A 22,534-nucleotide genomic window follows, 5' to 3' on the forward strand; every position below is an offset into this window, starting at 1 on the left:
TTTTTGTAATTCATTCACACAAAGCAGTTTACCTCAATGTAACCCACAAGTCCTCAGGTTATGGTCGCCCTCTAGTGGCCAGAGCAGCGAACAGCACGGCAGTTCTGATATTTAATATAGTCAGACACACCCAGACAAATTCGACATGGTTGGCTAAGCAATAAAGGTGGCTACTTAAATAGATAATTTAACTTAAATTAAATTTGTTAAAAATATCATAAAAATGGTCAATTACAAAATGTGATTATCTCATTAACATTAAACATGTTGAATGAAGGTCATAATACAAAGGAGAGTGTTTTTTTGTTGACAGTGTGTTGTTGCGTTGCGGGGTAACAGCATGCTGTAGGACAGCAAAAAAAGATTTATTTATTTATTTTTACTGTCCTAGGGGCAATTTGTTTAATATTTATGGAAGTCACATGCTGCTTTAAACAGATGAGTTGAGTTACTTTCACTGATGGTTATTGTCTACCAGCACTCTCTAAAATTATAAGAGACGTTATTCATGCACGAAAACAAACATCTCAACAAGAAAGTTTTTGTGTTTCAGACAGGAGCACATGCTAGGCTACCCTCACAGCCTGGGAGCACAGTGACTCTCAGCCAGACAGCAGCTGGATCAGGCTGCTGGGTTTTTTTTAGGGGTCACAGCGGCTGCTCTTTTAGCATTAGCATAGCAGGTCAACATTTTCCACTGATATTATGCAATATCTATTTTTGCAGTGAACTGCCACAGACATTCATGCTCTCAGTGGATTAATCCATTCTTTTCCTTTTTTTTAAATTTTTGTTTTTGTACCAACATTACTTTAATATATGCGAATATATATCTCTGCAACTTGTCATACCCATGCAACATCCCCATCCCATCAGCCCCAACTGTTTAATATTGTGTTTAATCAGCAAATATTAGCACGCTAACATGCTAAAATATTACTATTATATATAAGAGTATGTGTGCAGCATGATCACTGTTAGCATGTTACACTGAATTATCATCGACCTGGATAATCCAAACACTCTTATAGTCCTATCACTGTTACTTATTGTGCTATTCACTGATTTAAATGCAACTCAGGCTTTACTGAAACTTTTTATGCAGTCTGTCTCTGTGATGAGGGGCCAACCTCTCCAGTTTCTATGATAAAAATATTGATCTTGACCTTGTCAGATTCAGAGTTTTTGGTGAAGCGGGTCAGAAAATCAGCACCTGGTAGTAAACAGACAGGTTCACCAAGTCTCATAAGATATTATATTTGGCAGTTTTGATAGCTCCACTCCAGCTGAACAAAGATCCATCTCTGTTTCTCTTTTCTCGGGCTTGTCATTTGATGATTTTATACTCATTTGAAGTGTCCATGAAGGTGAAACTATCGCTGGCACATCTGAAGGAATGTGTTTGCTCTTTATTTCCCTCCACAGTCTGCTAACAGACAGTGGATCCTTTGCAGCCTCATATTTAAAGGAGGCATCTTACTTACTTACTTGTTGAGAAGCAGGTGAAGCATGGTGTATATTTTGATAATGCTGCAGCCTTGAGCACATGAAGGTAGGCATATTGATGTCTGTATTTACTGATTTTAATCAATAGCATCTCTGGCGTATACAGATTCTATATATTTTATTATGCAGTCTGATGTTCTGTCAATTCCTGTCAAAAGTGCATGCGCGTGCCTGTGCATCTGCTTAGCGGTGTGCGCGCGCATTATAAAAAGCCTTTATTTCACGTGCGGAAGAGACGCTCGTGGGGTGGGGAAGAAGTGACTTGTGGGATGCGAAGTAGCCGGCGGCAAGAGAGACGGAGGGGGAGAGTGGCTGACACACAGAGAGAAACAACAGAGAGAGGAGCGCGAAATAAAAGGAGGAGAGCGATCAGACCTTCAGCCACACGGTTTATTTAGAACCTGCACATCCAGGTTTGCGCACACAGACAGCGGATACTGAGCGGAAGAAAAAGTTCAGATCCCACGAATCAGCGCGTGGGAGTGGGGAAGCAGGATCGTGACTGACTGACTGAGGCAAGCTCCACTGTCTGTCTCGTCATGGCAGGTAATTCTATTTAAACATTATCACATAAACACCGCGAATAGGACGGCATTTGTTCACAATGAGACCGTGTTCTTAACGAGCTCACCGCTGCAAGATTTCGCTAGCGCAGCCGAGTGTCTGTTGGCTAACAGTGGCTAGCCAACCAAACTTAGCTAGTGCTAACGTTAGCTAGCCAGCAGCAAACTCAAGTGTCATCGCCCATCTGGCCTGCCTTTGCCGGCTAAAGCTACATAGCCAGATGCTGTTAGCAAACGTTAGCTGTTTACCGTTTCACTGGCTCGGGACCGTTTTTTTGCAAGCTAACTAGCCAAACACGGCTATCCATGACACTATAGCGCTAAGTTAACGTAGCTGGAACAACTGATTCAGACTTGTGCACGGGCCTTACAACACGTTATTTGCAATGAATCTAGTCTGATTTGAATGATAAAAAGATTAAAACGGATGCAAGTAAAAGTGGCTGTCTCCATTACCGTGCAAATTTCGCAAACATGCCATGTTTGGCTTGACAAGCCTGGCTAGCTAATGTTAGCGCAAACTTTGACATTGCCCACATGCAAGCTAACACTCCAGGCCTGCTGCAGACTGGGCAAACTGATGGTGCGATGTCTTCCTGAAAGGAGTGAAGCGACAGAGAGCAAGTGTTTCTAATACGAACACATACTGAAGTTGAAAACAGTTCCTTCTAATAAGATATGATCAAGATTGTGTTTAGCATATTGTAGCGTTTTCTTTGATTCATTAGCTGACACTTGTGAATGTAGTTATCGTAAAATTGGTGCAAATTGTGTGCGCATTTAGTAATGTACAGTAAAAAGGAGATTGACTTGTTTTGAGAAATAGGGGTTATTAATTTCTCTAGTACATGCATTTGGGCGGGGAAATTTACAGTGATTTTGTGGCCATGCAAATTGCACATTATCTTATCCTTAAAGCTGATTTAGAAGATGATTTGCACATTAAAACACCTGTTAGCCGTATATGATCAATTTCTTTGTAGACAGGTGCAGTCATCAGGAAGGTGTCACATTCTTTCTTAAGCAGTACCAACCCTGCCCTGGCTTAAAATCATGATTCATTTCAGGATAGGTGTGTGATGAAATCACAGTGACTCATAAATGTCCTTGATTATTTTTGCAGAGCTATTCTATTATGTGTGGACATTCGCTAATGACAGATCAGACCAGTTTTCTCTGCGTAACAACAGAAAGGATCACATGTAGAAATATGTGTTCTTTAGCCATATGTGTTGTGCAATGATTTCTGTGTTGGTGGAGGACTTGTTGAGGCGAGTGATGGAGATGATCAAATATGGCAGCATGTAGTTTCTTGCCTGTTATGCATGCTAGTCTGGCATGGCAGCATCTCTTAATGTTAACGGTTGATTAGGCTTAAAATACAGCATGCTCCAAGACTGAATTCACCCAGTCTGGTCAACATATATGAACACCCAAATGCAAATGTTAAAGAACTTCACATTGTCTGTATTGCATAATATTTGCATTGATATGTTTTTAGTTCCTTTGTCTCGGCGCTAGACTTGCAGAAGTTGCGAAAGGATCGTGTGCATGTTTTTTTGCAGCAGGTCGTAACATATAGCTGTGGTTCCGTCATCATTTCTGCTGTCTTTGGTGCCTGAAATTTTATGACATGCAGAAACAAAAACCCTTCTACTGTTACTCTTTGAGCCCAAGTCCAAACATGCAGATGATGTTTTGACATACACAACCTGCAGTTAATTATTGTTAAAGGTGCTCAACATAACCATAACCAGCCAAAAAAAGTGTAACAGCCATCTTTATCTATATAAACATGTTCTTTTTATCTTCTACAGGACCTGGAGGTGACATGCAGTGGTGCTTCTCTCAGGTGAAAGGGGCCATTGATGATGACGTAGCTGAAGGTATGATGTCTGATTTTTAAAGAAAATATGTAACACAAAGCATGCTTGACAAGAGCTGTAAAACAACATGCAAGCAGGCACTAGTTGCATGTCTCTTTCCATTTTCCACTGGCTGCATACAGTGCAGGTTGTCCTTGCTGTGATGTGATGATGCACTATGATGCACATTTTAAGTGTACAGTGCACCAGGAGAGTGCACTGTGCAGATATCTATTGTAATACAAACCATACTTGCGGTTCCTACTTCACATTTAAAGATTCTCATTTTGCCTTTTCTTGTGACAGGAAATGTATCTTTAACCTGGCACTGAATGTAGTCAATCAAAAGGAAAAACAGACTTTTTTTGTGTCCAGCTGGATGGTGCATGGTACAGACACCACTTAGAGCTTTCAGCAGGCTATATGGCTGGTGATGGATAAAAGCTCTGATGCTGAATGGATAAATTATGTCTGTCAATCTTTGCACAGTAGTTTATATTCTAATTGTGTGTAGGATTTCAATCAATTGATTTCAAGGTAAATGCTATGTTTAGCTCAGTAATGGGAATGTGCCTACAACTCTGGCTCTGAGAATGTTGTTGTGCATTACCACTCCCATAACAGTTGCTGTATAAAGGATGCTGTTTGTCTGCAGATCAGATCTATGTCATACGATCTACCTTTCAACATGTGTCTGGAATCTAAATGTTGACAACATGCTTTACTGTCAGGCAAAACTGTGACCCAGTTCATGTTGTTCGGTAGCAGGCTGGCATGTTTCAGCCCTTTAACACGTTCCTTTAGTAGACGGACAGAAACGTTGTACATTATCCTGAGTCTACATCTGTTACTGAGCTTGCTAAACGCAGGATCCACCTATAAAACGATGGTGATTTCATTAAGCATTAATAACCACTGTTCCTCAGGAAGTTGCTTTTCCAGAATTGACTCTTATTTTGCGGACTCCCATATTTCTCTTTATCTGTACTGTTCCCTGTACCATTTGCCTGCACCCTCCCTCAAAATAGAATATTTCCATAACAGTTGGCGATGTGTTCTCATCATGTAATGCTGCTCCAAAAATACCTTTGTGGATTGTGGCCAAACAGCCTCAAATTGTACTTAATCTATCCACAACACCTGTCCAGATGTTAACATGATTATATTCAGCGGTTGGCAGTAGTGATGAAATGGCAGGTACGGCCCCCCTCCGATTCTTGTAGTCCCCGTGTGTGCATCAGTGTTACACAGTTGAATGATGCACCATGACTCCTGGCAGCTGCACCTTCCTGCAGCTCCTTTGCAGTCGTCTGCCAAGCAGATGTGCAATTTTATCTGGGAGTGTCCTTGCTATTTTAGATCCTGCCCTGACTGTTATAGTTCCTGCTATACCCCTGCTTTGTAGGCATCAGTAAAGTTTTATGTTTAATACTCACTCAGAAGGAGTACGTGGTTGTTAAATGTTATGTAGAAGCTGAATGGTCTGAGAATTCTATCAATCAGGTATTTCCTAATGACAGTTCCTTTCAAGGCCTAACAATTTAAATAAGTTTTGAGAAGTTGATAAAATGCTAAATGCTATTTATACCTTAATTACTCTTGGGATGCTTTTCCCTTTGACGGTTATGAAATAAACTTATGAAATGTTATTTTCCTCTGGTATAAATGTCTTCCATATTGAGATGTGAAGTATAAGTGTGTCCTCTAGTATCCCTGCTCTGGGCTCAGATATATAACCCCCCCTGCTTCGGGCCTCAGGGAGTACAATCTATACAAAGACTACACGCTGCAACCTTTTGGAGCATTGTCTTTCTGCTTCAGCGGGCAACAAAGGGTTAAGCGCATGCATGTGTATGTATGCGGAGCTGGGATTCAGTTTATAAAGCAACAAACTGCTGCTGGGGGTAATGCCGTCCGAGTAAGTGGAAAAGAAGGGGGGAAACTAGGTTACTGATCATTTTCCATCTGCATTCCATGCTGTTTATCTGCTGCTCTCTGAGCCATACATCCAGAGTTAGTTGGGATTCACGGAGCGGTTCCTTAATGTACTCGATGCTGGAAAGAGGTTCTTCTATCTTGATGTACCAATTTAAAAAACTGTATGCTTAAATGTCTAAATGTCTGTTTTATTTTGTTGCAGCGGACATCATCTCCACGGTTGAGTTTAATCAAACAGGGGAGCTGCTGGCTACAGGGGACAAGGGCGGGCGTGTGGTCATTTTCCAGCAGGAAGTAGAGGTAAAGCCATGTTTTTGATGTTCATGGTATCATTTTTAATTATGGTCATACCTGAATTGTGTTTTATGAAAATTGGTTACTTTGCTTTTGGACATTTTTGAATGTCTGTGGATGCTTTGATTTATCCAGTTCATGTTATGTTATTATGGTGTTTTTTTAATTTTTGACTATGTATTCTTTTTCCTATATCAGTTTATTTCTCACTAATCAGTCGGCTCTTATTGAAAAGATGAATGCAGTGAAACTTGTCAGACAAAAAAAACTCCTGATCTTTGTATTTAATTGTTCACGGTGTCCAACAGAATAAGAATCAGCCCCAGTTCCGGAGCGAATACAATGTTTACAGCACTTTCCAGAGCCATGAGCCCGAGTTCGACTACTTGAAGAGTTTGGAAATAGAAGAGAAGATCAACAAAATTCGTTGGCTTCCTCAGAAGAATGCTGCTCAGTTCCTGTTGTCGACTAATGGTAGGTAGTCATTTGAATGAAACGCGTGCCCACATATTTGTTAATGCGTTTTGTGACTTATGAGGACAGAAATTGAGAAGATTGCAAAAGCTTCTTAAATTCTTAAATTGACCAAAATTGTAATGGACAGTGTTTTCTGTTGCCTGCCACCTATGCAGGCACACCTCATGTTTTTGGGCCCTTTGTATTATGTATGAAGACACGCTGTGCTCTCTTCTGGCATTTCACAGATGATTGCCACTGCACAAAATGTTGTTACATGTTAAGGGTACAGAGTGTCTCAGCAATTTGTGAAAAGCTCAAACTGCATAGAAGGTGTATCTACCAGTGGCCTGAAGACATTTATGGATTGTACTCTATTTACACTAACTTGAAAAACCTGTAGCAAAACTAATATCACTTTTAATACTCTTTGATGCCCACAGAGTTAGCTTAAGTGACAGGTCCCCATCCAATATCCCCCATTTTTTAGAGAATACCTTTGTTTTTTATGGTTCTGCTGTTTACAACTTGTTTTCCCTCCACAGATAAGACAATTAAACTGTGGAAAATCAGTGAACGAGACAGGAGACCAGAGGGGTATAATCTCAAAGAGGAGGATGGACGCTACAAAGACCCAAACACTATCACGTCACTGCGGGTCAGTCCTTTATGCAGATTATTAAACCAGGGAAAATCTGTGTTTGTGCTGTTTATGTATGGTTTATAGTCAGAAGTAACACATTTTTATCGTTTGACAGCTTAAGTGATTTAATTGAAGTAACTCAAAAAGCAACTGAAAGGCTGTCTGTATAGAGAACACACAGCATACTGAATGACACTGCTGCATTATCTAGTAATTATAGTCTGTGTAGACCGTGCCAATACACACTACAAATGTATTCCTGCTCTATAATAGCTTTCATGTTGTGTCTGTGTTTTTCAGGTACCAGTTTTAATGCCTATGGACCTCATGGTGGAAGCCAGTCCTCGGAGGGTGTTCGCCAACGCTCACACCTACCATATCAACTCTGTCTCAGTCAACAGTGACAATGAGACCTACCTGTCTGCAGATGACCTCCGCATCAACCTCTGGCACCTTGAGATCACTGACCGCAGCTTTAGTATCCTTAAACATATTTGTCTGGATGCTGAGTCTGGTGGAATTAACTCGTTCATACTGCCTACTGATCCACCATCCGTCAGATGGTTTTTCGTTTCTCTCCCATGTGAATGCCCTGCTCAGGGGACATTATCGACCAGTTTTACACTAAAATGTGTGTTGCTCCTTAACTTTATTCTCCTCAGATATTGTTGACATTAAACCAGCCAACATGGAGGAGCTAACGGAGGTAATCACAGCAGCAGAGTTCCATCCTCATCAGTGTAATACCTTCGTCTACAGCAGCAGCAAAGGAACCATCCGTCTGTGTGACATGAGGGCTGCCGCACTGTGTGACAAGCACTCTAAACGTGAGTACCAACGTAGTTATTTTTAATCACCATTCTCCTACCTTGACAGATTAAGTGCTAGAATAATTATGCTAAGCCCTTTGATTGTCACTGAATCTACACTTCATCTTACACCAGACACATTTGTCATTTGGTTTCATTTCTCTTTGCGTCTGCTTCATGCCTGCTTTCTCTTGTCCAGTGTTCGAAGAGCCAGAAGATCCTAGTAACCGCTCCTTCTTCTCTGAGATCATATCCTCCATCTCAGATGTGAAGTTTAGCCACAACGGACGCTACATGATGACCAGAGACTACTTGTCTGTGAAGATTTGGGATCTGAGCATGGAAAGCAGGCCGGTGGAGACCTATCAGGTGAGACTTACAAACACATGCACAGTCCAAATGTGTGGTGTGAGGTTTGTTACACAATTAAACTAAACAGGCTCTGAATGCTATTTTACTTCCCCGTTGACACAGATTCCACTGACTGCAGAACAGTACATACATGCTTTGAATGATAGGCCCTGTTTATTCTTTGGTTTCGGAATCTCTTGGCATCTTTGGTATTTAAATGGAATCACGGAACTGTTTCACTTTATAGTCTTTTCACCTTACTGTCATGTGTTTCTCTGTTTCAGCACAATGACATAACTTTGTACATAAAAAATAAATTTAAATTATTGCATTCGGTGCATTATTTGAACACCGTCAATGGAACACAACATTTAATGTGCAATGTCATGAATTATACACACACAAAACAATGAGATTTTTGTTTTCTGTGGCCACACCTTTTATGAATCATTCCTGTAATGTCACATCCTGGCCGCTAGGAGGCAGTGTATATATAGCGCTTTGCAATGCTCTGACCTGTGTACAGAGTTTGCTCCTTTCAGACAAGCTTGCAGATCATATAATCACGTGATGTGTTCCCTCACAGATTTGGAAATTATTTTTTTAATGAGTAAATCATAAGATCTTTTTCTTTTTACTTTCAATCATTACAGGTTCACGAGTACCTGAGGAGCAAGCTGTGCTCGCTCTACGAGAATGACTGCATCTTCGACAAGTTTGAATGCTGCTGGAATGGCAATGACAGGTATATGCAGTGAAAAGACAAAATAATATCCCATGGAAAAGACTCAATTGTTTAAGACTGCTCTTGCTTTATAAACTATTGTTGACTGGTGTGCTTGAGTTTGTCCTATTACATTACCTCAAAATTGAGATTAGGAATATTTTACTTATGGTATAAACTCATACTTTTCTTATGTCCCCCACCAGCGTGGTGATGACTGGCTCATACAACAACTTCTTCCGGATGTTCGACCGTGGCCATAGGCGGGACGTAACATTGGAAGCCTCCCGCGAAAACAGCAAACCCATGCAGGTCCTTAAGCCTCGCAAGGTGTGCGCTGGCGGCAAGCGCAAGAAGGATGAAATCAGCGTGGATAGTTTGGACTTCAACAAGAAGATCCTTCACACTGCCTGGCATCCCCAGGACAACATCATCGCTGTGGCAACGACCAACAACCTCTACATATTCCAGGATAAAGTAAATTAACTACAGGGTGAGCTCGTTGTGAGATCTGGCACGGGCGAAGTCACGTGCAGCCTCACCCGCCTCATCCAGGGTGATCTGTGGTAACGCCAACAACCAGCATCCTGTCCGTCGCTACCGGGCGACCAGACTTTGCCACTTTGTTCTAAATGTGGACAGAGGAAATCTCGCTCTCGCCCATCATCAGTCAGTCTGCGGCAGAGTGACTCCTGCCTTGTTGTTTCAGTGATGTTGTGCCAATTTTTTTCCCCCTTTGTCATGTTCTTTTTTGTTTTGCCAGCCAACCTGCCCTTTTCTTTTCTAATGTGGGTAAAAGTTTAATTTCCTTGAAATTCTAAATACAGACACACTTATTTTTATAACTTATCCCCCCCAAAATGATCTGTGGTAGAAAATAAATACTTATTTAGTATGTCCCCTTATTGTCCTGTGCCATTGTAGTGTTTATTTTTCTAAGAAAATATTGACCTTTTTTGTGTGTGTAAACACCTTTTATTAATTAATCCATTCATTATTCTGTCTGTCCTTTGTGTCACTTCACATCTCCCGTGTTTCATTAAACCATACATACTCGACAGTCACACAAAAAGTTCACAGTTTCCTTCACATACACGTACAACTCATATTGGACAGCAACACCTCCGCGGTTGCCTCCAGGATTTTGAGGAGTACTGTGTGTTTTCACGAATTCGGTCTGGTGAGGTGTCGTCCTGCTCGCTGTTGCTGTTGCTGTGCCTCAGGCTCTGGGCGGCCAAACAGGCCCAGAATCCAGAAGAGATTTTTTTTTTCTTTGTTTTTTTTTTTTGAGATTGGCTCTGTGTCTTGACATCTTTGTGCATTGGTTCCAGTTGCTCCTTTTTGTTTCGTGTTCAACAATAGTCAGGTATAAGAGATAGGTTATTCAAAGATAATTATTATGATTGTCATATTTATATTAAAAAGTAAAAATGTCACCAGATTTGTTCCGTCCTATTTTGTGAATTTGAAGATGGACCTTAAACATATCTTTTCGATTCATCTTTAAGTATTGTCTTCCCATGGTGTACCACGGCTCAAGCAGTACTTCACTACAGGGAATACATTTGATTTGACACTGGACTCTTGCTGCACCAACGGAAGTACTTGGATGTCTGTGTTGTGAGACTGCTACTTAAAAACATTATTTGAGGCATTAAAGTCACTGAAAGTGTTTGTTTGAACTACTGCTACTATATGTGATGGTACAATGAGCTGTGCAAAGACCTGCAGCCCTTGATGTCGCCACACTATATTTATAATGTGGACAGTTCAGATTATATTGATGCCTCTAGTAATGTATAACAATGATTTTAGTCTACGACGGTGAAAAAAAATAAAGGAACTACTTTTTTGCATCCTTGTGACTGCCCTTTTGTTGGTGAAATCTACTGTTGATCCCTCTGGGTACAAATGAGCCCCTTGTTATATGTGAACAAATTTTAGATTTATTTGGTGCCATGTGAAGTGTAGTTATTAAAAATAGATGGTGGGTTATAAAAATCAGCTGCTTCGACTCTGCATATTTAGACATCACTCTATGTGGTAAGTGGGTTACTAAAAGCTGGAACCTGGCACACATCTGACTCACCACAGCCTGTGTACGTGGAGACACGCACACCTCGTCCTCATGGTTAATGTCCCCTAGGCACCATCCTTTAGATTCTACCAATTTCAACTTTCTAAATTATTTTTGCAAGTAGTTCATGCGTGTCATACCCTGTGGGCGGGTGTGTTTTTTTTAGCCTGTTATGTAATGTAACCCCCCTCTCCTTCTTTTGTTATTAGAGGGGACGGCGTGACGTCATCAGCCAGCTCCGAGAAGGTGTGCGCTGCTCGCGACTGCTGCTTCCAGACCAGCTAGCGCACGAAAACAAACGGCAGCGGTGGCTTAGCTTTAGCGCCCCGCTCTCTTGGGAAAACAAAAAACGACACAGAAGGCGACACGGGGTCAGCTGGACTATTGCACGTCTGAATGTGTACAGATAAGGTAGTGCACGTTTTGCACTGACTTGAGCCTTTTATGCAACCCACCCTGCTCATCAAGCACGACGATGTCCGACGCTGCTAACACCACTTCCACAGACAACAACGGAGACTCGGGGCTAAACGGTAAGCTGAAAGCTACTATATTTCTGTCCTAGAACATTCTGGAATTGTGTTTTATTCTCTGAATACACGTCTGGTTGCACGGCCGTGTGTTTATAATATGTTTAGTGGAGGGTTAATAATTAAGACGGGTTAATTTGCCCTTTTTGTCTTGTTTTTCAGTAGCTTCATTGAAGGGGGAGGAGTTAGAACGGTATGTTCCGTGTGTTTATTGACAGTAATTGAACCAATAGCAGCCACATAGACTTGATTGACAGGTATGTAGGCTAATCGGCGGTTCAATCACAGGGTGGAGGAGGTGGGACGAAGCGTTGTCAACAAGGGAAGAAGTCAGAAGTGGGGAAAATATTTTTGATAATTTATAGTACGTGACAGTCAATCCCGCCCGTGTGAATGGCAATAAATAGTTTAGATATCCAAAACTGTTACCTCACCGACTCCTTTTATGTGCTTTTAAATTTTAGTCGATGTAATTTTGCCAGCATCCGTGATATAAATAAATACGCGTCAACTCGCTTGGCATTTGGTAAACGGCATTCTTACACCGGGCGCTGTGGGAAAATGTGTTAGGTGTGTACTCCAGTTAAATTACGACAGGCTACAAGACCTCGGCTTGTGTTGGCCGTTAGACACGTAAACAAATGCGTGTTTATTACACTGCTTCACTGGCTCGGGGGCCTGCTTAGAGCGGCTGCGGTTTTACTTTTATAACACTATGGAGGGTCGTGACTTGGTATGCTATTTATGGCCACAGCGACAAGGGGACAGACGTTAAGGACGTGAGGAAACTGGAGGAAAGTGTTACACCAGTGTTCACACCAGTATAAGGACGTGGAAGATTCAAAGCCATTATCTGGGCAAGAAACGAACTTTCCAGCCACTTTGCTTGGTGAATAGTTACTTTCAAAGTAGACAGACAATCCCAGCACGTAGTTGTTAAATAAGGGTAATAAAGTTTGACCTTTCAATTGTCAAGTGTCTCATTTTTTTCTCTTTTGCAAGATAGAAAGTGTTGAGACTGTTTTTGTTCTTCTCTAATTCTAGTTGTCTTAGAAGAAGCCAGCCTTTGTGATGATGATGATAAATCTACAATCCTTGTGTTTGTAAGGATAGAATATTTTATTTTGAAGGGGCCCCACCACAACAACTTTAACCCAACCCCTTTTGATGGCTTCTGCATTTGGCTGATAAACTTGGTGCTCCCCATTGTATCTGACTGAACCAGAGTAAAGGCTGTTCCATACTCCACGAAAACAGAGAACTCGCTCCACGGGTGGTAAGAGTAAAAAAAAAAAGTTTGTTTCGGCATGGAGGTACCCTGCTCCGTGAGACGTGTGTGTGCAGAACTCCTCATACGGCCCTCCTACGCAACGCACGTCACACACAAAAGGTTGACAATGCAATTGTATTGCAAATTGTGAGCACAGTCGTGGTTACCTGGCCTAACGAGCTGATAATGCTCAGGGAAGAGGGCGCACAGCATGACAATAGATGGAAGATCAGTGTAGCTGACTGTAGCAGACCTCTGATCTGTGTGAGTTTAATTCTGTGAACGTGTGGATGACTGTCTGCAATAATACATCCCGTCCCGGAGTATGGATCCAGCTTAACTTGAATTGCGAGAGTCACACACATTTGTACATCAAAACAAATTCTGTGTTAACAATCCATACAGAGTCAGAGCTTTAGGGGTAAGAAGACCTTGTACTTGTAGAAGATGAAGAAACTTGCAGCATCTGTTATGTTATTTTAGTGTTTCCTGGGGCTCTCCCACACAGCTGACATTTTTATCTAATACCTGAGGTCTTCTGGAAAGAGGCAGCCATGGTCCAGTTTGAGCCTTGGCATCATTGGATCAAGAGAGGTCACATCATGTCTCCTCTTTGTAAACTCACCCAACAGCTGATAAGGGCTTTCTGGCCAGAATGTTCGGAAGCATCAGCACCATAGCAACGTGGTTTTAGGCCACGGAGGGGAGACAATGGGTTGTCGACAGCAGCTTGGCTTGCAGTCCACTATGTAATCCCCAGGATGTGTGCGAGTGCTGAGTCGAGGCCTGGTAAGGGGGAGGGGTGCACCATTTGGGTAGCTGGTATCTGGCCTATTGACTGTGAAACATAGTCCTATGGAAGCTCTTATAAACATGGTGTTAACTTGAACTTAGTTTTATTAACCTATGTACCCTGCACAGGAGGACTTACTCGTTTTGTATTTTGGGAAGGACAGGAGGGGAAAGTGTATTCAAGCTGAATGACAAGGGATGTCAGCGAAATCTTTCCCCCCTTCTCCAGATTCTTGCCCTGGCGTTCCTGCCCGTCCTCTATATTTGTAACATGCTGTGCCTCTTCAGCTGCTTGTCCATGCTAGAGCTCACGTACAAACAGGGGAGAGCGTCATATATCACAGTCAAGGTTTACCAGAAACCACAGCACATGCACTGGCAAGAATTTACTGCCGTCTCACCACACAGCAGTAAATAGAGCTTTACTCTTGAACTGTTTTGAATGACAGTTCATGCTGCCTGCTGTCTTGTTGTCTCTTAGGATCATAATACAGATTATCACATAGTTATTAGCTACTAGTTCTGTTTGTTTGTTAGTTTCCATGCTCCTTTTATTGTGCTTACTGGTCTCAATTACGATATTACAAAACATTATAGTAATATGCACTAAAATGAAAAACAACACAGTTGAATAATTCATTTGCTCATAGATAATTGTAGTGACAAATGTAATGTAATGTAATCACCTGCTCCTTTGGGCGTATTGGATGTCACTCGGAGCAGGATATTGGCTTATTGATATACTGACAACTTTACTCTGGTTGCCTGTTATCAGCACACCATGACTCTGCTTGTATTTATGTAAGATAAAAGCTTTTGGTCACAAGAAACAGAAAAAAACTAGTTAATTGCTTTGTTTGTGGAAGCCATTAAATAAGTAAAAAGCCTGTTATGCTATTATGAACAATGTTGGTCAGTGTGTTGGAGCCAAAGTGTGGGGACATAATCTGTTTTTGATGAATATCTTTCCCAACTATAAACTTGATACCTGTGTAATCTCACAGGGTCCTGGGTGGAGTTGGAGATGAACAGAGGCGCAGCTGGGTTGGCCCAGTCAGCCTCTGCAGTTGGTTCGGCCCCGGGCCTACTGCCGCTTCCTCAGGTGGAGGAAGAGGAAGCCATGGTGGGGGGTCTGGAGCACGTCCCATCTTCATCCTCAATCCACAATGGAGACATGGAGAAGATCCTGTTGGACGCCCAGCATGAGTCAAGCCGCAGCAACTCCTCCTGTGACAGGTAATGTTGAGAATACTTGAAACTTAGTGTGATGCAGTTACTGAATCATTGCAGGACGCTTTTCCCTTGGTTGTAGTAAAAATTATTTTATTACATTTTTTTGAGAAATTGCTTGTGACTTGGATTGGATTACTAACCATCCACTAAACGTGCATTGAGACGTGGGGAAGTTGTGCAAAGTAAAACACATCCATGCAAATCATGTAATAATGTTGATCGATCCTGTGTAAAACTACAACCAGACTGTAAATCAGGAGTGGCTTCTCTTCAGTCGATGACGTTGAATTAGCTTTGACTTCAGCCACTCCTTGTGAGTCGGCATCTGAAAATAAAATGACATCTTCCTTTATATATTGCCTCACATTTTTTGAGCATGGTAGAAAAATCCTGACCCTTCAACTTTTAGCCACATCATGTGCTTGTGTGTAATCCTCGAGGCTGCAATAGGGCAGACCTTATCAGCAAGCAGAGCAGTCAGCTGTCAGTGAGTCACCTGCGGATGTTTTCAAGGATCTGAGCCTAGAATATTGTGTAAACAAGCTGTTCTGAAATAAGCACACAAACATCAGCACATCTCTATCTTGTCACATTTAGAACAATACAGATTGTATGGATAATAAGAGATGTTGTTCACTTATCCCCTCAAAGACACACTAATGTTAAAACTCAGAGTACAGTAGCAGTACTGAGATCTGTTACCGATAAAGGGACAATATTAGGTACTTCATCATTTCCACTATTTATCGTTTATTCTTGTTAATTGTTATGAATTTCAGAGGACAATTATATACACTGCATATGAAAATATGCACTGTTCCTATGGTTACCTGTAGGTTGACATCCTCTGTGATTGTGAACACCCATGGTCCAGAAGTATTTTACACAAATTATCCTGTCAAATCACACATGGGAGTTTTTATGAGGGAACTGAAAAGACAAGGGTTCATGACTTTGCTGATAGCAAGGTCCTTTGCTTTCTCTCCATTTTAAACCCACAGCCCCCCACGGCCCCACACTCCCCAGGATGAAGGACAGATCATCTTCGACGTGGACTTGACCAGCAGAAGAGACAGCCAAGTAAGAGTTTATGTGCCTCTCAGGTTCTTCATCAGTCTGTTGCCATGGCAGCCTAAACCACCGGCCTTGGAGTGGTGTGCGTGTACATAAAAAATGACAGCTGCTGCCTGCCTTTAGTTTCTATGGAGATGGCTGCCACACCCAGTGTAGATTTTAATGATTTTGCACAAATATTGCACACTATTACTTTCACTCTGTTTTTTCTTGTCTTAGGTTTTCAGAGTACATTTCACAACTGATTGCATGAACATAAAGCCTGCAGGAAAATGTGCTAAAATAGCATTTGTCTCTTTAGTCTGAAGAGGATGTGTTGGACAAGGAGAGGGATATGGACATCCTAATGAAGGACGCAGATTGGGTTGCTGACTGGTCTAGTCGACCGGAAAACATTCCCCCCAAGTAGGTCTTAACTCGGTAAACATCAACCAACTGTCTCCATGGCAACTGGACACACTCAGCTGCTTGTTTGTGCAGAGAAAATGACTGGTCATTATGGCAGTAAAGTTAGTCTGAAGCACAAACATAAAGCCAGCTAGTCAGGACTGAAACTCTCCTGCTGATGCCAAATGATGCAGTTTTCTCGTTATAAAACATTTTTTAGATGTTTTTGCTCTTAATGACATAAAATGGTACTTCAAATCATCATGGCTGTTGTCTTGTGTACAGTCACACATTTTGACATAGCATGTAAAGACATAGAGACAAGATGCCGCTGGTGTTAGAGCTAAATTATGATAGGATTTTAAAAAATTAAAAAAAAATTACTTTGTTGATTAGCCTGATAATTTGTTCCTTCACGGCAGCTTTAGAAACTACTGTAGATTTGTTTTACTAGACAAATGACCTTTATATGTTTGGATGCCTTTTAACCTGTAGAAGATGGTGTATCTAAAGTCAAACGTTTTGTGCAGGGAATTTCATTTCCGCCACCCTCGTCGCTCAGTGACACTCAGCATGAGGAAGACCGGGGTCATGAAGAAAGGAGGCATCTTCTCCGCCGAATTCCTCAAAGTCTTCATCCCCTCGCTGCTACTATCACACATCCTCGCTCTGGGGCTGGGGTAAGATTCAAAGTCTAATTATATTTCCATGTGGTTTTAATATACAAATAGTCTCCATACTACATGCTTGAACAAAGGAGCCCTTGTCCTCTGAAACCAAACTGACAAAATTTTATAAGCTGCTTAAAAATTGGTGTTTCAACATATAATGACAGTCTGGGGCTATACATAAGCCCCAGAAGGGGGAGCTGTACACCCACTGACAAACTCGCAGTCAGCGGTGTCCTCTCTGTGATGTCTGTCTAAGAAACTGGCAGAGCAGCTGCTGAGGAACTGCACACCTGCTGTCTCATGCTAAGTGCTGACACTCCCAGGAGTGCCCTGTTTGTGATAACACACAGTGCGGTAATCTCAGTTAGATAATGTCAGCTGTCATACCTCACACAGATGTCCGTGTTCAGTATAATGTCATTAAGGAAGCTGTCAAAATAAGCTCCCTTGCTGGACAATCTGTGTTTTATTATGCTTCGTTGTTGTCATCGTTGTGGCTCTGCATACACTGGTAACTTCTGATATATTTTCAAGGAATATATTTAAGGGTGAGCATGGAATAATAAGGGTAATTTCATGAATGTAAGATTAGGATTAGGAATGTTTTCTCCTGACATGTCCCATCACAGATGCAACTTGCATGCTGCATTTGAAAAACTTAATAACGTAATTTGCAACCTGTCTCTCCCTTCCTCTCAGAGTCTACATTGGAAAGAGGTTGACCACACCTCCTGCCAGCTCCTTCTGAGGCTGGAAGAAAAGTGCCTGAGAAGTGGCCATGAGTTGTTGGAGAAGGTTTTGCTGTTGTGAGAAGAATGCCCATCTCTCCTCTCTCTCTGTCCCGCCTGCCCCCTCCTTCCCCTCTACTTGACCCTGAGATATGACATGTTCTTAGGAGAAATGCATCTGCCTTTTCCCCTACCTCCTTCTTTCCCCACCCTCTTTTTTCTCAATTGGCTGTTCTGACTGTCTGTAGATATCCCCCTCGTCCCCTCCCTCATGTCATTCACTCTCTCATTTGTATCAGCTTTTCAGAATGAATAATAATCTTTCGCTTTCCCTTCCTGCGGTTGGGTTTAAATGTTTATAACGGGTGGGTTTTCAGGGAGGGTTGCAGCATCGAACCAAACTTTCTACTACACATGCTGTTTCAGTGCCCTTTGGTTATCTGACAACAGGGGGGAGGACCGTTTGTAGAACTGACCACAGATTGTGCCACCTGCATGAGTAGCCCAACAGTTGATCTCATAAGGGTTTGACCAAATTCAGAGTTGGCTACACTGACTGAAAATGTGATCATGCCTTTTTAAAAGTAGCCATTTTGTTCATTTTCTGTAGGTAATATCATCTTTTTTTTATTTATTTGACAGCAGTGGTGGTTTTTGAGATGATTGCATGATGAGAGGGGTTACCAAACCACAAGCTGATGAATTTGCACTGGGGGAAATCTCTGTAAGAAAATGGATTTATGTGAACACTTTTGGAAAGTGTGTCAGAAAAGATGGCTGTTGTGAGTTGTGCAGGCAGGAAGTTCAGTGTGTTAAACAGTATTTTGTGAATGGGCCTTGTGTAATGGCACTGGACACTACAGAACAGACATCTGTCCAAACTGTGTGTCCCTGTTCCAGCGAGCCTCCTGGTTTGTCTGACCCGTCAGTCCCTGCTTATTTTTGCCCCAGATTGTGCTGGATATTATAGGATTCTTACATTAGTGTGCAATTTAAGTAACCTGAAATGAATCAACCCCCAAAGAAGTTTTGATTTGATATATAATAAGTTGTAAATGTGTGTTTTTCAGGTATTTTGAAAGATAATTTGAAAAAGTAGAATTTAAAAAGGAGATTTCATGGGAAAAATAGTTTACTTTTATACAATGAAATTAACTTTGGGGGTATTTTAGTGTTTTTTTAAGCCATCCAGTGTACCCAGACCTGCTTCCTGACACTCCAGCATGTTTGCCAAAATGAAAATAAGCAGAAGATACAAATGATGGGATCTGACTAGGTTTAGACAGGCAGAAAGTATCGCCTAAGTGCAGCAGCTTCTGAATGACTGAAAGGAGGGGGGGGTTCAAACAGGTGCTAGTTCAGTGTGTGCTCACACTTCATGGTAGAAAAACTTACTGTGTTATCTCTGAGGCTGGACCATGAACAGTTTTGGTCTCAATATGACAATAATCATCATAGTTTCAGTCTTAACCAACACCAGACACGTTGAGATGTGCAGGTGTCAATCACACAATAGATCTTAATGAATGAAACAAAAGAAATTATTTTGGCAGACGCAGTAAAGGTAAAATTTCCCTCAAACAACCAACCATCACTGTCTTTTCAGCCACAGAGATGCCAAACTTACTTCATGCGACCTCCGTGTTTCTGCCTGCGTTTGTACATGCAGCATTGAAAGTGGTACTTTGTCTTGTTCTTTCCTGTGTAGTTTGTTTTGACTGTTTGTTTGTGTTTTTTTCCCTGGTGTTGGAGAAAGATGTGTACGCACAAAGCAGGAGTCGAGTTTGACACAGCTCACATTTAGTAGTGTGAAAACAAACCCCCATTGTTGATGGCAGGGCCTGATGTGAATAGAAATGGAAGGTGTGGAGAGAGATTTCCCTCAGAATGAGATGATCTATCAGTAGTAATTGTAATGATGCATTTGCTTTAAGTTTCTTTTTTTCCCACTACATTGGAGAAATTGAACATTTTGTCATTAAAGATTAACTGAATGAAGCTATTTATTGACTGTGCCTTTTTGATTTTAATAGTTTAGAACTAATACTACATTTGGCTGATGCACAAATCTTTACTAATCTTTACTCCCATAAGGCCCATAAATGTCTCTCGGCTGCTGTCATAGCTTAAGTTCACCTCACCAGAGGCTTTGTCCATCTGCGGTGTGTTCGTACACACGACTGGTCTGGAGGCCTTGGGCTTCTCAGGAAATCACGAGACATTTGCTAGCTAAAATGCCTTTGAACTCTGGTTGAACGTTACTGTACGAAATTGCTTAGGGCAGTTTAGGAAAAGATGCAGGACTTTCATGTGTTTATCTACAATAACATTTCAGTTGATATCTTTGCTCACTTTTAACACTGTTGTCTCTTGTTTTCTGTCTGTATGTATCCTCAGTTGCCCTCCTGCAGTAAATACTTTTGGTAAACTTCTCCCTGTCATGAAATTTTACAAGTGTCAAGTTGTTCCTTGAGGGCACCCTGATCCTTTGACCCCCCCAGTGTGACGTGGGTGTTTTAGCTGCTTGAAACTAAATCTGGAAGACCTTCAGGAACACACCATGTCAGTGTTGATGTTGGCTATTTGAAACTACTTGATGGGACCCTCTGAAAAACACTGCCTCCATACTCCCACTGAAGACAACAGGACATACTCTGCTCAGAGGGGAAGCACTGCACTCCTGTGGTAGACACACTGCAGTGCTTGCTCCTCTCATATCCTTTCAGTAGTCTCTGTTTGTTCGGTAAGAAATGATGATAAGAATGATCATAAATCAACAAATAATTCAGATCAGAGCTAATCATCTTAAATATGAACTTGTGTTTAAAATGTACAGAGTGTAAAAGCTCAGGTTAGGTATGGAGGCCCAGGCTCACCTTTTAATTTAAACTGTGTTTTTTTTCTTTTGCATGTTTTAATGCAAAGAAGTATGAAATTGGCTAAGCTTGTGGTTTTGACTGTACAAAAATTGACAGAAATAAAAAAATAACAATATAAGCAAATCTTACACATGTTACCGCTCATCAAACAGAGCTCAGGTTGAGGATCTGACTCTCTACAAAAATTTTTAGCTAACCCAGTACAATTGATGTAATGACTGATAGTGTATCAATAATGATCCTCCTAACAATGCTTCTTCCACTCATCCATCTTCCTCATATGCAACCTCAGAACACCTGTTCTCATCCAATCCAGTCACAGTTACACATGTAGTCCCTCCCACTGCAGCGGGACGGCGTTACCATGGGTTACGGGGTGGTGGCCAGCTCAATCTCCATCACTCTGATGAGGAGACTTCTCTCCTCATCTCTTCAGGAATTCAGCAGAATGTAAAGGGTCAGCTCTCACTGACAGATAAAGCAGTTTATTTTAACCTTTAGTATATTTAGAAAATGAAGTAACTACCTATGCTGTTGCCAGGCAGATTTTCTCTGTTTGGCTATAGCTATGTTTTTGTCTTTTTTGGCTCCTATACTTGTCACCATTTGAACTGATTCATGTTAACAAAGTGGCATTAGTAATGAACGTTTCCTGTGGAGGACATTTGCTAGCCACATGTTTAACATCAAAAAGATCACCATAGAAACATTGCTAACAGTGTGTATGTATGCATCTGTGGCTCTGGAGGAAGATGTGGTCCTGTTGCTCCTTAACCCCAAACTAATGCTCTCAGTCAGGTCAGCACCCTGGAAGCATTTTTTTCAATCAGTGAAGAATGTCTGTAGTTATTTAATTAGTGTAGCTAAAACTCGACATCCAAGAAAAGGAGTGAGGACGTCACCAAATTTACTGACAATAAAGTCAGGACAGTTGGACTGTCTGACATAATATAAGTTAATATAAGTTAAAATTAAATAGTTTGATTCAGACTGAACCTTGTGTGTGGAGTTCGCGCATTCTCCCTGTCCTGTGTGGGTTTTCTCCAGGTACTCTGACTTCCTCCCACATTATAAGAAGTGCTTCTTATGTTAATAGGTCACTCTAAATTGCCTGTATTGGTGTGAGTGTGGGTGTGAATGGTTGTTTGTATGTTGCCCTGCGACAGACTGGTGACCTGTCCAAGGTGTACCCTGCCTCTCACCCGTAAATAGCTGGGATAGGCTCCAGCCCCATGTGACCCGGTACTACTAGACAAAGTGGGATCAGATGATGGCTGGTTGGATACTATATATAATATTATATTCTGTATATTATGTATGTAACAGAAAAAGATAAAGTAGAAATGGATGGAGACAATGCCTTTAAACACCTTGGACCCCTTGGAGATTAGGAATCTAATAAGCAGCGTTTTCATTGGCCGATTTAGAGAATCCACTCATACCGCTGACCTCACTGCTTGTTCTACATCTGTTTCTGGATGCCAGGGCCGTGCCCTTCCTGTCCAGGGACCAGATTCTCCCTAGCCTCTTCCAACTGTTTATCGGGCATGCTGCCAACTTTCCCTTCTAATTATCTAACTCTCCCCCCACCACCACCCTTTTGTGTCTCCTCTCAGTGGGGGGTGTTTGAATGTTTCAGCAAAGTGGGAGTGTCAGAACGCAGTGTTGGCCTTTGGGCGTGGCTGCACCCCAGACATTTTTTTTCTTTCTTTTCAGAGTCCACTTCTGACATTAAGAAATCAGA

The 22,534-nt window shown here is 41.6% G+C and overlaps 2 protein-coding genes across 2 annotated transcripts; both read left to right on the forward strand.

Moving 5' to 3' along the window:
* The first annotated feature begins 1,743 nt into the window (after nt 1-1,743).
* ppp2r2ab (protein phosphatase 2, regulatory subunit B, alpha b) lies at nt 1,744-11,003 on the forward strand. The gene is made up of 10 exons (XM_028418402.1): nt 1,744-2,052; nt 3,887-3,955; nt 6,075-6,172; nt 6,475-6,640; nt 7,168-7,280; nt 7,566-7,743; nt 7,928-8,092; nt 8,274-8,443; nt 9,079-9,170; nt 9,356-11,003. Exons 1-10 carry the CDS (start codon nt 2,046-2,048, stop codon nt 9,633-9,635), a joined length of 1,338 nt encoding a protein of 445 aa, XP_028274203.1. The 5' UTR covers nt 1,744-2,045; the 3' UTR covers nt 9,636-11,003.
* A 432-nt stretch (nt 11,004-11,435) lies between these two features.
* bnip3lb (BCL2 interacting protein 3 like b) lies at nt 11,436-19,913 on the forward strand. The gene is made up of 6 exons (XM_028418445.1): nt 11,436-11,759; nt 14,823-15,054; nt 16,053-16,131; nt 16,427-16,530; nt 17,043-17,192; nt 17,883-19,913. The coding sequence occupies exons 1-6, from the start codon at nt 11,702-11,704 to the stop codon at nt 17,929-17,931; spliced, it is 672 nt and encodes a 223-aa protein (XP_028274246.1). The 5' UTR covers nt 11,436-11,701; the 3' UTR covers nt 17,932-19,913.
* The last annotated feature ends 2,621 nt before the right edge of the window (nt 19,914-22,534 follow it).

This window comes from Parambassis ranga, chromosome 12 (assembly GCF_900634625.1).
Source record: "Parambassis ranga chromosome 12, fParRan2.1, whole genome shotgun sequence".
NCBI lineage: Eukaryota > Metazoa > Chordata > Actinopteri > Ambassidae > Parambassis > Parambassis ranga.